Here is a 14766-nt window from a genome sequence, read left to right as displayed (position 1 = left end):
AAAGGAAGAAACCAGTTTATTTCTTAAAACTAAGCAATTTGTCAGTCTTTGCTTTTCAAAACAATAAAGATACCAGAAAAAATGGTCCCTAGCTGTGACCTTTGCCTTCAGGGCTTCTTAATTATCCTTGATGACCGCCACGTTGCAGTTTTACCGTTCTCCTCTCCTCCAAAATTTCTACTAATTTCTTTTAGGGTAAATCATACAAATGATTTCAATTATAGGGTAATATTTTCTAACTTTTAATAGTTTAAGGATTTAATAAAATTGTGTCCTATAATCGGGAAACATTTGTATACTTTACCCTTTATTTTAATTGTTTAGAGTGATCACAAGGACGATAGTATTGTTAAAAATAATAGTCATTGATAATACATATTTCCTTCAAGATGTAAATACTCAAATATGAAACATCTGTAAAAAAAAATAACATTTTATTTTACCATTGAAATCGCTTGATAGGTTCTTATAATTTTAGCTTAATTAAATTAATAAAACTAAAAATTTCCATAGTCAAAAGGAATTAATTAATTCTTTTGTGGTGACCATAATTAACTAAATCAAGTTAGTTTTTCTTTATATGTTTAATTTCAAATTGATAGGTATTTTTGGTCACTGAAGTTATTTTCTCTAAAAAATACATGAACCGTCGACTAGGTTAAAAAAATAGTGGATATTTATAGTGAAAATACTAGATTTTTTGGGCTGGGTAACTGTCCCACTATTTTTTTTGAATTTTCGGGTCGTGCCCATATCACAAAATGTTTCTTAACCGGGTACCCACCGACCCAATACCTTATTTATTATTTTATTATTTTTATTTTATATTAAAATTTTTATTCACAACTCTCAAATTATTTCACTATAACATTCTAAATTCCTAATTTCTTAAATTTTGTCATCATAACATTCTAGATTCTTAATTTCTTAAATTATTTCACATTAACATTCTAAGTTATTTTAAAAATATTTATTTTTAACTTGGAAAATTTCAAATTTAATTATATTTTTTTATTTTGATTTTTAATAAAGTTTCTATCAATTATGTAATTTGAATTTTTAAACTTTAAGTGTGGATTATATATTATAGAACTTTAAATTTTAGAATTATATATATATATATATTTTAAAATATATATAATTTAAAGAAAAAATAAAAAATTATGAACCGGTACCCATAACCCAAAAATACAGGTATCCAGATGTAACAGGCCGAGACACAGACCGACATTTTGGTATCCGAAAATACGGGTACCGGTTTTAAACACCTCTAACTTTGGCCAACTTGCCAAATATGCTTACTTTGAACATTCACTACCTTATAATCACTTTAAAAATATATATATAAAAAAATTGTATTGTTGCTTAGTTTAAAATAATCTTGTTTTATAAAATAGCAAAATCCGGCAAAGCTTTCCTTGCACAATGAAAGCCATGGTTTTTTTTTTGGTTTCCTTCGAGTTCCAAGGTTTCGCTCCCCGGGTCGCACACTTGGTTTTGGTGAGTGAGTCTCCTAACGGAGATTTTTTACATATGTAAGAACTTGAACCTGAGATTTTACTTAAGCGATATTAAGCTGCTTACCACTTAAACCAATCACGTTGATAAATCCATGGTTTGAGTAAAGGAATAATGGTTGAAAGGAAAGCATGACATTATTGTGCCGTTTAGACAGTTGTATTATATTTGACTATACAAAAATCCACGTGGATATTAATTTACCAAAAATTCCCACCACGATCCCTAAAAAACACACAACTTTGTCTTCAACTTATCCTGCGCATCTCAAGCTGCCAAATTTGTATCCATTACTTGTTCTAGGAGACCCAAGGTTACTGGCAACATAAATTGACCCAAAAACCCTTAATTATTGTCCACAAAATTAGCTTGATAAAGAAAGTGATTTCATCGTGTCCTTGCTTAATCACAGGGGCACTTTAGTCTCTTCGATGCTCCGAAGTTGCGGTCCTCGATCCACGACTGTGACCGAACAACAAATAAATTGGACCCATTTTTCTGCTATCCGACGTAATTATTATATCGTGAAAAACACGAGGTTTTGTACACAAATCGAAAATTATTGAAGCCCTAATATATGAACCAAAGGAATGAAATTTTGTGCTTTATAGAAGGAAACATCTGACTGGGGAACAAAATTTTTGGTAGGGATCTTTCTGTATATAAAACACTAACTAGATCAGATGTTCTTGTCTTAAATTCCCTTTCCTTCTCTACAAATATTACTTTTTTCTACCTTCTTTTCCGATCATTCTCTTTCCATTTTTGTGATTAAAGCAGTGTGCTGCGAGTTTAAAAAATTTCAATAATTGACGACATATATCTTGACGCAGTTGCTTAAATTCGAGAATTTTAAGGGAAATAATGATTTTTTTTATCATTAAAATGTTTGATGGGTTAAAAGGTTAAAAAGATTCTCCAAACAAAACACGGATGATTATCTAATTCGTTTAGAGGCTATTTATGTGGGGAAATACTGTTGAAAATTCCGAAACCCTTGCTCAAAATATGGAATAAAATCAATAAGTATCCTTTTGTTTCAAGGAAGCTTCCTCTCGGCAATTAGACATGGCAATTTGCAGTTTAGCGTTCAATCATTCTTTTGAAAAAACAAAACATCAAAGTCTCTATGGCTTTATTCTTAATATTCTTTATTGAGACATCAAAGGAGCAGAATGTCGTCATTATCTGATACAAATTAAATTCAAAACGCATTTTATAAATTGCACCACCCTCCAACCAATAAGGGAAAAACATGAAGAAAAAAAGTTGTACCGTAGATAACATCGAATACCCATCTTTATAGAGATGATACGCATGATGAAGCGCTTCATTATAGCGACGTTATATAAAAAACGTAGCTATATAACTAGACCACAGGCGTCGTTATAAAACTAAAAAAACATCACTATAAATATGTTTTGCTATGAGCTAATGGACCAATTATAAATATGGTCCAACCATAGTAACCTAACTGGAATTTGAGGGATTTCTTTATGTGGTATTATAATTTTTTGGCCATTTTGCTTTTGTCTAAAACTTTATAAATAAACTTTGATGATATGTTTTTGGAGAAAAAGGATCGAAAGCTTTTGCTTTCCATTCCCTCTTTCTTTTGTGTTTTACCCAATTAATTTTAATTAAGGTGATACACTACCATTATTTGTGAGCTTATATTTAACATTCGAAACCCTTTTTAGTGTTTTTTATTCCTTTGTTCACAAGACACAAAGTGTAAAAGCATACAAAAATGATTAAAAAAAAAGGAATAGGTGAGATCATAGACTCAGCATTTGGATAAAAAAAAAGCTAAAAATTATAAGGGAAATGTAAAGTGCCCCATTACAATTACCAAGGATCACTTCAAATGTAGATCATACTTTTATGATCGTTAAAGCCTTAAAGGGGACGTCCTTCTCTCTCTCTCTCTCTCTCTCTCTCTCTCTTCTTCTCTCTATCATTTTCTTTCTTTCTTTTTCTTCTCTCTAAGTGCAGAACATACAAAATCTGTTAGATTTCATATTTACGAAGGAATATAATATATTGATTTGGATCTCTCACGGACGTGGTGCTTTTTCTTCTCTCCTTTTGTTGCTCTCTCTGTCTATCTTGTCTCCTTGTCTTCTCTCTTTTTCTTTCTCAAGGGTACCTGATTCTCTTCACCCTCTTCTCTCTTCACAGTCAGAGATGTATATAATCATCGTTTCAAATCCAGCACCACAAACCCTAAGTCATAAAAATATATCATACTCAGTTTGGCACCCCCAATGTGAACTCCAAATTAAGCTTCTCTGACGAGCTTAAGCACTTTGGATCCATATCCTTCTGCACCCAAATAAACGAATATATAAATCTTGGTCCGTCCCTAGCCGATTTATGTAACTGCAGCTCCATTTTGTCATGCAAATGTACGACAACGCAAAAGTTTTATGGTGAAGGTTATTTTGGGAAATTAGAACCTGGAGAGAAGGTGAAGAATCCTTGGGTTTGCCATGTAGCCAAGCTTCCCTGTTAGGAGCCAACAGAAAGAGAGAATATTTGCTATTAGTGGAAGCCATGCATGCATGCAGAGGAAAAAAGCAAATTGAGAAAAGAAATCTATCTTTTATTGTCTCGTTCATGGTTGTTGCTCTCTCTCACATACACTTTACATTTTATGCTGATTGAAAATAAAGTGAAACCCATGTGATTTCCCATTACTCATGAACAAGGTTCAAAGCAGTAGCTTTAATGTTCAATAAATATTTCCACTAATTGGGCCACCACACGGTGTAGCTTTGAGACTAAGTTTTCCATTTGTAGGACCCTACCCGAGCCCACAAAATCATAAGGAAAGAGATATCTCCATTTTTTAGGTGGATTTGTCATTTCGGAATTTGGATTCTCTCCAGTCTTGGAATATGATAAGGTGATCTGTGGACTGTGGCCTCCTTTATTTATCTTACTCCCTTTTTAACACACACCCACTCACTATCATTTCCCTTTGTGCCCGAGCATAATATTAAATCTACCTTAACAATTTTTAAGATTATCGTGATATCATAATCGTAATTTAAAAATTACATTATAACATCTGCATCATTCATAATCGTATTCGTAATTGTAATTTAATATGGTGCATGAGGTTCTTAATAACTAGTAATATTATAATTGTTTTGGCATTTGCGTGTGAATAACTAAAGTATTTGCATGTGATAGTGGAGAGAAAGAAAGCCTAGATAAAGCTAAAACTATACGAGAGAGAGGCAGAAAGAAATGGGATCTTTTAGTTCCAATTCTAATGCAAATATTCTTACATATATATATATATATATGAAAGAGGCAAACTGTTGTCAGTTCCAGTCAAACATACTTTGTGATATTTTCTAAAATGTTTCAAGCAAACTACATGCATTTTCTGATTAAAAATCTTGTTTTAAAGTATATAAACTACATGCATTCTACCATTTATGCTTCTGTGGTGGTTGTGAGTTGTGACATCGATCCCAGTGTATCATTTGATTGTCACTATTGTTTTCTTTTTCCAGAAAAGAATTCAGAGTAACCAATGAGTGAGTATACGGGAAGGAAAGAAATGAAACAGAAAGGACAGGCGCACACTGATTGGTTAACCAAACTAGTGTTACTAATAGTAGTATCGTAGTACGCAGCAGACTAACCTTGATGAATTGCTCCACAGTCCATGGTTGTCTTGTTGAGCATTTGACGATGACGATCTTCCCTGATGAACTGATGATATCTCTGATCTTCTCGGGTTCTGAATGTCAAACATCATATCTTCAGAAGTATCCCCAGATGATCCATTTTCAAAGGCATCCGATTGCCCTGCTTAATCAAACCCAGATTTCAACACCATACATACATTTATATATATATATATATATATATATATATATATATATATATATATATATATATATAATCCAACGTGAATGAGGATGAATTATTGGTTTACTAACCTGATGATGCAGCTGCTCTGTCAGTGGTCTTCACAGTTCGATACATCTGCAGGCAAATTAAGAGTAGTATTATGAGTAAGGTAAATAAAGTTTAATTTACCTTCATCTTTAGCCCTTTGAGTAGATAAAATGATGGACAAATAAAGTAAAAACCAGAAAGTAGACTTAATAGTAAACTTTATTTGTGTATCACAGACATTAGGCAATGTGAAAGAGTGCATGCAAACTAAGTAAGTACGAACTGTAAAAAGAAAGAAAAGGGAAACGAATATGTAGCCGAGCATAGAAAGCTTTTATCTTTGTATAAAAATGCGTGCATTTGTGAAACGAGAAACAGTTGAAATAACTCTTGATTTAACCATGGTTGAGGGAGGGAGGTTAAAAGAAACCTATCTGAAGAAGATATCATTGAGAAATGATAGTGTCCTTGTACTTCATCTCTCCCCCCCCCCCTCCCTCTATATCTCCCTCACCGTGAGGAAAAAAATAACTTTTTTATGAACAAAAACAAAACAATGAATTTAAGTGAGAAACTTCTCTCGGCTTAGTTATTGACTCGGTTTTTGAATACCTTGGGTTTTGTCTTACTCATTTTATTTTATTTATTTTGAAGAAAATGATAATTTACTACTGCTGCTGCTGTCTCTCTCTCTCTCTCTATAATTGAATTCTTTTCGTTTACAAGGGCTGGTTCATTCTTCCAAGCAAAAAGCTGTTTATTAGCTTGCAGAATCATCAGATCTAGTAGAAAAAGAAGTGCTGAGGATTTGGGAGACCCTCTGCAAGGAAACATTGGAATTTGTAATCTATATTATTAACATCTTCCCGTGATGCTGACTGTTTAAAATTGCAAACTCAGCTTACTTCCACCATTAACGCTGTGCATCATCAGCTTGAGGAAGTAAGCTCAGGAGAAGAAAACCAAAGTTGCAGATAAATTCAACTACATCCTTCAAGATTGTATTCGTATTTCCTTTTATTTTAACGAAAACCCTTGCGGGTAGAATGCTATTTTTACCTGAAGATGGGATTTAACATGTGCCAAGGTAAGATCTTTGACATCCATTAGCTCAAGAACTGACTTGGGAGTAGCTCCTGAAATCGTGACAAGAAGAAATATGAGAGAGGAAATAAGCATAATAGCTTCCTTTTCTGTTTCCTGTTCTCCTAGAGATGCTTAAAATCGAAACAAGGCAAAAGCGAAAGAAGGGAAAAAAGGAGTGAATAGTAGAGAGAGAGAGCATACTTTCATGACCACCCAATAGCTCAACGGCATGAACAAAGCGAGCATGGAGTGTAGTAGTCCATCGCATCCTCGGAGCTCTCATGCTTCGTTTAGCTGGGAACCTGGACATGTATCTTGATCTCATCAATCCTTGAGACTGAAAGGAGTTGAAGCTGGTGGTGTTAATTTTGTTAGTTGCCAAATAAGGAGAGGAAGAAGCTAAAGATGAATCCAAGGGCTGTTGAGGAAACTGGAAAGGAGGAGGAGGGTGGTTTTGGTAGACGGGAATTCCCCTTATGGGTCTCAAGAACCCAAACTCTTGTCCTAGCCCTTGTTGTTGATGCTGCTGATGTTGATACAGTACCGGATGTTGCTGTTGGCTGTGATGGTGAGGGAACTGGCTCTGCTGATAAGACCGGAAAATATTACCATTGCAATCGGTGGTGGTGGCGCTCCCGTTTTGGACAAGGTGATGAAACTGGTTGGGGTTCGACCCTGAAACCCTCGGATTCGAGAAGGGCAGCTCAAAGCAGTTATCGGGTTTCGCCATTGAAGACACGGAGTTCCTCGATGTAGGTTTGCTGTTTGGTGGACTGATTTGCAAAGATAAATCTGGCTGCGCAGGGAACAGCTCCATCTTTCCGGCCCCTCCCCCTTTCTTGCTACTGTTGTGTTTTTCAGATACAGCAATAAGCAGATATGATATAACTAAAGGATTTGGTTAGGTCTCTAATATAAATATACAAAGGAGATGAAGAAGAAGAGGTGATCCAAGCCAAGCAGCAAAAAGGTTTCAAACTAGGCTTATCTTCCGATGGAGCTGATCAGTAGTTGCAGAGATTGGAGATTGAAAAAGAGAGAAGAATATGTGAGAAATGACACTTGAGAGAGAGGAAGATGAAGAAGAAGAAGAAGAAGAAGAAGAGCAGTGTCATATAAGTAGAGGTAAATGTTTTTTTTGGGGGGTATATAGCATAGGGTACTACTCTTCTTCCTCTCCTAGACCCTGAAAAAAGGAAGATAAAAAAAACAACATTAAAAAACTTATATATAAGTTAAATTAAGAGACTTTCGATTCCTTTTCTATTAACTCTCCCTTTCTCTTCTCTTTCTTTTCCATCTTCCCCTCTTTTTCTTTTAGAGAAGATTTTTCGTATACTAATAATAATACTTTAACGTGTGCATTTGTCCCTCAACTACTCATGCTTACCTTTATATAACACCCATGCACTCTTTTTCCTCTAACTCTTTAACCCAATCCTACTGCTCTGCTCATCTCATCTCATCCTCCTTAGTTACCTAAACTCCAAAACCAAATTAAACTGCATTAACATTGCTTATATCAACCAAACATATATAATTAAAACCCATCAAATTTAATATACTAGGCAAAATTCAAATTCCCTAAAAAACTTTGTAAAAATTATATTTATATACTGTTGATAACGTTTAAGATCAGGAACATGCACATGATTTTATGTTAGAGTTAAACTTATAAAATTTTAGAGGACGAGATAAAAATAGATTACCAACAGAAAATTTTAAAAATATATATCTAAAATATAAATAATTTAAAACTTTTAAAAGAAATGACTGTCCCGACCACCTCTCTCAATTAATTCATGTATATGATGTGATTTAATTTTTTTAATAAGCACACAAATGGTCTGTCGACTATAGAGTATTGCTTTATTAAATCCATCGACTATTAAAAGTTTCATTATGTTCCAAACTCATCATTTTCGTTAAAAATTGGAGTCGTCTATGATAATCGTTTGAGATTTCATCATATCACAATCAGTAGATTAATGTTCAGATCAAAATACTGTCAAATTTTTTAATGGAAAAGAACGAGTTTGAAACGTGATGAATAGTTAAGTGACCATTTTGTAACTTTCAATAATCAAGAGACTCAATAAAATAACATTCTATAATCAGATGATCATTTTGTAACTTTCATAGTTCAGCCACGGTTTTGGAATTGAAATGATGCAGGGTGAGTGATTAATATATACCTTTGATTGCAACCACTCATTTAGGCATAATGAAGCCACTAATTCCCACATTTTTTTTTACTTTCGGTACGTATGTTTGTACGTATTTGAGTTGGGTCCCCACCACCCTAATTTCTCTTTTCATTTTGTCATTAACATTTTAACTGTCTCGTGAGAATCCTAAAAGGCTATCATAATAACTAATAATTTTAGGGTAGATGTGTATAATATATGGTCTCCTAGTAGACGGAAAGTCAAAGTAACCCCCTCCTCTATAAAGCAGAGAGTGTGGTATTTTCAAGGCTGGAGATGTCATTTTATAGAGTGATAAATAGTACCCCGAGACCCCGGTCGCAGCCTAAAATGTTCAATGGACAAAAAGGAAAATGTGAGTGAGTAGAATGGATGAATTAAAGCGTCATCCTGATCAAAAGGCAATAAATACTATTTTAGATATATGAGTCATAATTTATTACTACAAAGCACATTTTTGGGTTTCGCTTTGCAAAACTTGCATCTTTCATGTGCAAATTACATTTTGCCTTTTAGAGCCCATCTTATGCTTTTATTCATTTTCATTCGAAATATAATTACCAATATTTGATCTGTTAATTGATTAATCTGAATCAGATAACTGTAAAGATTGTGATTTGAACATCTGATCTTACTTAAGGGATATAGTGTCTTATCTCACTGGACCAACCGATTATTGGAGCCATTTTATGTATATTATACACAAATTCTCTTAGAGTCTATTTTAATGTTAATGTTTTATTCAAATATATTTCGATTATTACTCCTATTGTACATTATATTTATAATAGTTAAGTACTATTGTAACTATTCAAATTCTAATTATACTCTTAACATTTTACGAAATAAAACATGTATACTGCATAACAAATAACAAATCACCGAATACAACAATACCAATTTGAATTTACATGGTCTTTAGTATTGTCCTTTTACAAAAGATAGTGCCCACGAGTGTCTTTTGATTTTATAACTAAAAGTTTAAATTAAATTTAATTCTATGATTAATACGATAAAATTGTAAAAATAAGAATGTTAAATATACTTCAGATAACTCCTTCACTAGTAATATTTTCATCAAGCAATGGTAAAATTAATTTTCATGGAAAAAAAGGATAAATCTCATGTAAATATATATGTATGGTCAGCTTTGATTTCATTTTCGATGCTTTCAGTTATATCAATGAACAGTGCGTGATTTTTTTTATATTTTCTATAATTATAATTTATTAAATTGAAGTTGAAAGAATTATTATTAAATTGAAGTTGAAAGAATTAATGTTTAAAATATAATACATCTATCTATCTATCCAATTGGTTATTTAACGATCATTGCGTATACTAATTCTTTTTATAGACATAATTCTTGATTTTAAAGTTGATAATTGATTTGCATGCCTTTTGATTAGTTATATGTCTTTATTTTTATATGATATTGAATATTAATTATACTTTTTTCGTAGTATAAACAAATATACATTTTTCCTACTTTATTTATTTTAATAACATTTTAAATTCAATGCAAAACTTTATACACGATAATTAATTAAATGTTACAGTTATTAGGGAAAAGCAAGTATGTACAATCTATATATATGTAAAAATTTAGAATTTCCGTAAATATTATTTAGTAATATCATTTCAAAAGGATTTTGTTTTTAAATGGAACTGAAATAAAGACGTGATAAATTAACAGGGTTGATTCAAGTGGTAAATAGATTGATATCATTTAAGTAGGTGTCGAGTTCGACTCCTTGTATATGTAGAAAATTCCTGCTAAGAGACTCATCAAAACTAGGTGTGCGAACCAGATCGATCTAGATTAGTCAAGACGAAGCCTAAAAAGCAGAAAATGCAAAAAAGAAATAAAGAGACGTGATAAATTTTGTTTCCAGTTGAACATTGCTGGGGTTTTTCAAATTGCTTAAATTGTTGAAACATTGTAGCTCTGATGTTCCATCATCCATGGAGACCATTCATCACAGACCACCTAGCCCTAGTAATAAATATATTACCCCTCTCATTTACTGTAGTAAAAAATTCTTATCCGACAAAGGTTTAATTTCTAAAACTTTTGCATGGACTCAGACGTCAGAATCTTCATTAGATAGTAATTACTAATTTTAATTATGCATGCATGTATGTATGTGGTTCTCTGATTGTCAGATTCGATGTGTCTTGAATGTATGGTGCCCCAAATGCCATGAGATTAAATTAATGACACACACTAATGTTATCAGCTGCCCAACATACTTCATGTTTAATATTCTAATTTTGGACCGACATCAACCATACATACCAATGTCTTCTTTTAATTCTTTTGAGTCTGCATATTTATAAATTTTTATATACTGTCTATTGATTAGAGGTCGTCATCCGGAAAAAAAATTAGACTCGAGACCCAATTAATAATATTAATGAAATGGCCTTTTTAATATTGGGTAAAGTTCGCATTTAATATCTAAACTGTCAGTTTTGGTCCGTTTTAGTGTCTAAACATTCAATATTTTTTCAAAAACATATATTTTTGCTTCATTTCAGTACACCTTTTAAAAATTTAACATTAAGTTTTGAAACAAATTGAAAATTTAGGTACTAAAACGGAACAAAATTGATAGTTTAGTTACTAAATACGTTAAGTTTTTAATGACAGAGTACTAAAATGAAATAAAAACTAAACATTAGGTATGATTTTTTAAAAAAACTAAACATTAGGTATGATTTTTTTTAAAAACTAAAAGTTTAGGTACTAAAACAAGTTAAAATTGATAGTTTAAGTATTAAATATGTAATTTGTACTTTAATATTATACTTTCTTTAATAAAAAGTAAGGTAAGTTATACAAATGGTCACTAATTTTTAGCAAGCTTTTGGTTTTTCCACTAAAGTTTTAAAAATGATAATTTGGTCACTAATATTATCGAATTATAATAAATCTGTAACTCGACATTAACGGTCGTTAACGTGGGTGATAAAAAGCTTATGTAGCTCATTAATCGCTTACTTGACAATGTCAACCATCACGCTGGAGAGCCCATTGGACTCCCTGTTGACAACTCTTCAACTTTAGTTTCATCCCTTGCCAAAACAAATTATATCTATGTTTCAACTTGAGTTTTTAAATTTTCTTGTTCTTGGGTTCTTCACAAGAAACAAACATTTCATTAGCTTCCTCAAAAGATTCAACTTTGCTTTCTTCTCTTTCCACTTTCCCAACATCATTCTCTTGTTCCTCTTTCTCTTTATTTCCATTTTCAACTTCTTCTTCCTCTTCTTCTTCTTCTTGTTATTTATCTTATAACACCCCAAACCTTATGTAAGTAGTTTCGGGCTGACTCGAGAGGATTTTTGGATTAATCCATTAGTGTCCAAATTGAGTTGGTTTGGACTTGAGTTGAACCCAAACAGAGGTAAAAAGGGTTAAGAAAATGAGAAAAGAAGGCGTAGCTTTCTCCCTTCTTCTTAACCGTGTGATCTCATGCCCATTAATGATACTCAGTCTTCGAAACCTAAATTGGACGATCCACCTCCTTGATATTTCTAACTTTACCACCAACTCAAAAATACTTTTTTTTACCTTAATTTGAGTTCAATTTAAGCACAAACCAGCTCAATTTGGATCAAGTTAAACCTCCTACATGGCTAATGGGTTAACCCAAAGTTTCTTCTGAGTTAGTTCAAAACTACTAACCCGAAACATTACATATTTTTTAGTAGTGAAGTTTCCCTTAACATATTATCAAGAACTATTATTTTAATAGGATCAGATCTACACCTCATCAACAACAAAGCACTCTTGGGTGGAATGCAAAGATTCGCCATACTAGTTGCTTCTCCCCCTTTCTTAGCTTCATCATCACCCATAATTTTGTTACCAAAATAATTTATTATAATATCTTAAAAAACATGTCTCCTTTGATTACTACTTAACATTACCTCACCACCTTCCCTTCTCTCATCATCATCTTCCCCTCCACCACCAATCACCAGATTTTGGAGAAAATGAAAGTTTGGTCAAGAAGAAATTTGGAAAATGAAAACAATGTGATTTGAACGTCAAATTTAGTTTATTCAAAGAATGAACGTAACATTTAATTATAATTTTGTTATTAAATAAAAGATCACGTATTATTTTTAATTAATTAAAAATAAGACTTATAATATAGATATCATTTCTAATTAAAATTAGATTTTTAAACTACGAGTTTAACTACTAAATCACAAAATGAAATATTAAACCCAATGAGCTTCAATTTGGTCCTCATTTAAAAACAGTCCTTATCTAAATTTTATAGAACAAATTAGCATAATTTCATAATAAATCTAAAATTCTAATTATTTTAACATCATGATCTTTCATCTCCAAAAATATTTTATCGACGTATATTTTGAAAATGATTTTCCCAAAAAATCAATACAACTAATAGTTGTCGACTCAATTTTTTAAGTGTTACATAAAGAGACCCAAATTGAGAATAAACCTGTGAAATAACACATGATAATGGTTTGCTCCCAAATCAATTAGTCACATGTATGACTGAGATGATGGGGTAATGAGTTTACCATTGAGCAAAGGATGTTGAACGTACATGATTTATAATGAATAGATGAACCTAATTGGAGGCCTTAAGATATTAAAAGGTGTAATCACCATTTTCGACCCGTATTTTATTATTATTATTATTATTATTATAAACAAATACAAGCCCAAAATTAATTAAATATATAAATGTATATTTTTAGAAAGCCCAACAACGGCCCATGCATGAAGGAAAAGAACTAGGGTTTTCACCCTTTGGTTCTGCCACCGCCGCACCCACAGTCGTTGGATCAAGTCTGATCCTACGATCCAAATTTGATGATGATTAAGGTTCGCCCTAAACCCTTGAAGCCTTCAGCCACCGTTCATGCCACAACCGTTGGATCTGATCTGATCCAACGATCCCGATGCACTCTTGCCCGTGACTCTTCGATTCTCCGGTAGAGTTGTCAAGCTGTCGACACCATTTTTTTCACAAGAGAACAAATATAAGTTCAACATTTTCGAAGTGATGATAAGAGTCGCCATCGACCTTTAGGTTAGGTTAGAAACATATCTTGGTCATTTAATTTAGGTGGAAGTATACGTTAGAAAACAACTGAGATATTTTCTCCTAAATTTACCTTTTTAGTGTCGGTAAGTCTCCTTTTATTTGTGCAACGATCTTTCAAAAATCTAGCATATCTTGACACTTTTTGGATTACTTCAAGAAGCGGTATATTAATCTCCACTTTTCGAAAAACACCAAGAATTTCCTTTTCCTCAGTTTGTTTGTCGCGTTTTACTAACCTATAGGGAAAAGGAGGTAGCGTGGCATAAGGAGAGATTATAGAAGGGGTTGGTTTTGAATCTTTCTTTTTATGGGCATTAACTTCCTTATTTTCTTCTTGGGATTTTTCTTTCTTTTCTTTTTCTTCCTCTTATGCTTCAACCCCTCTTATCTTTCTGGGATCTCAGTTTTTTCTTTTCCTTGGAATTAGTGACAATTTCTTTATGGATTTGTGCAATCATAGTGCCACTTTGAAGGGTGATGGCACTAACGTTCTCTCGTGGGTTTGCCTTGATTTGAGATGGTAGTTTTCCATGTGATTACATTTATCCCACAGTCTGAGCTAGTTGACTTATTTGTTTATCTATTTCTTGTAGATGTGCTTCCGTTCAGTTTTGAAATTTATATTGAGATAGTTCCAAACTCTCTACAATGGATTCCAACCAAGACTTTGGCGGTTGGTACTGTTGTTGTTAAGGTTGTCTTGATTGATATGATTGTTGAGAAGGCTTTTTGGTTCTGCACATAACTAAAGTTCGAATGATTTCTCCTCCCTGGATTGTAGGCATTTGCGTTCGGGTTGTATTGTCTCTGGGGAGGTCACGGAAAATTTTTAACTGCGTTAACTTGTGTGGTAGAGTCTTCTTGTAACATCAAACAATAATTTGTGGGATGATCTGATATTGTGCATATCCCGCAAAGTCTAGCTGTAGTTTTTTTTCCTGTAA

The 14766-nt window shown here is 32.7% G+C and overlaps 1 protein-coding gene across 2 annotated transcripts; it reads right to left on the bottom strand.

The window, feature by feature from the left end:
• Positions 1 to 3345: 3345 nt before the first annotated feature.
• Positions 3346 to 7619, bottom strand: LOC120199501 (probable transcription factor KAN2). Of its 2 annotated transcripts, XM_039200557.1 has the most exons (6): positions 6724 to 7618; positions 6496 to 6572; positions 5478 to 5523; positions 5178 to 5343; positions 3978 to 4026; positions 3348 to 3843 (listed from the first exon to the last, which is right to left on the bottom strand). In XM_039200557.1, the coding sequence occupies exons 1-6, from the start codon at positions 7337 to 7339 to the stop codon at positions 3769 to 3771; spliced, it is 1029 nt and encodes a 342-aa protein (XP_039056488.1). In that variant the 5' UTR covers positions 7340 to 7618; the 3' UTR covers positions 3348 to 3768. The 2 variants fall into 2 exon arrangements, with proteins under 2 accessions (XP_039056487.1, XP_039056488.1); XM_039200556.1 differs by having other exon boundaries at positions 3346 to 4026; positions 6724 to 7619.
• Positions 7620 to 14766: the final 7147 nt, after the last annotated feature.

Source organism: Hibiscus syriacus, unplaced genomic scaffold, assembly GCF_006381635.1.
Source record: "Hibiscus syriacus cultivar Baekdansim isolate YM2019G1 unplaced genomic scaffold, ASM638163v2 tig00005459_pilon, whole genome shotgun sequence".
Classification (NCBI taxonomy): Eukaryota; Viridiplantae; Streptophyta; class Magnoliopsida; order Malvales; family Malvaceae; genus Hibiscus; species Hibiscus syriacus.
This window is presented reverse-complemented; position numbering and strand designations above follow the sequence as displayed.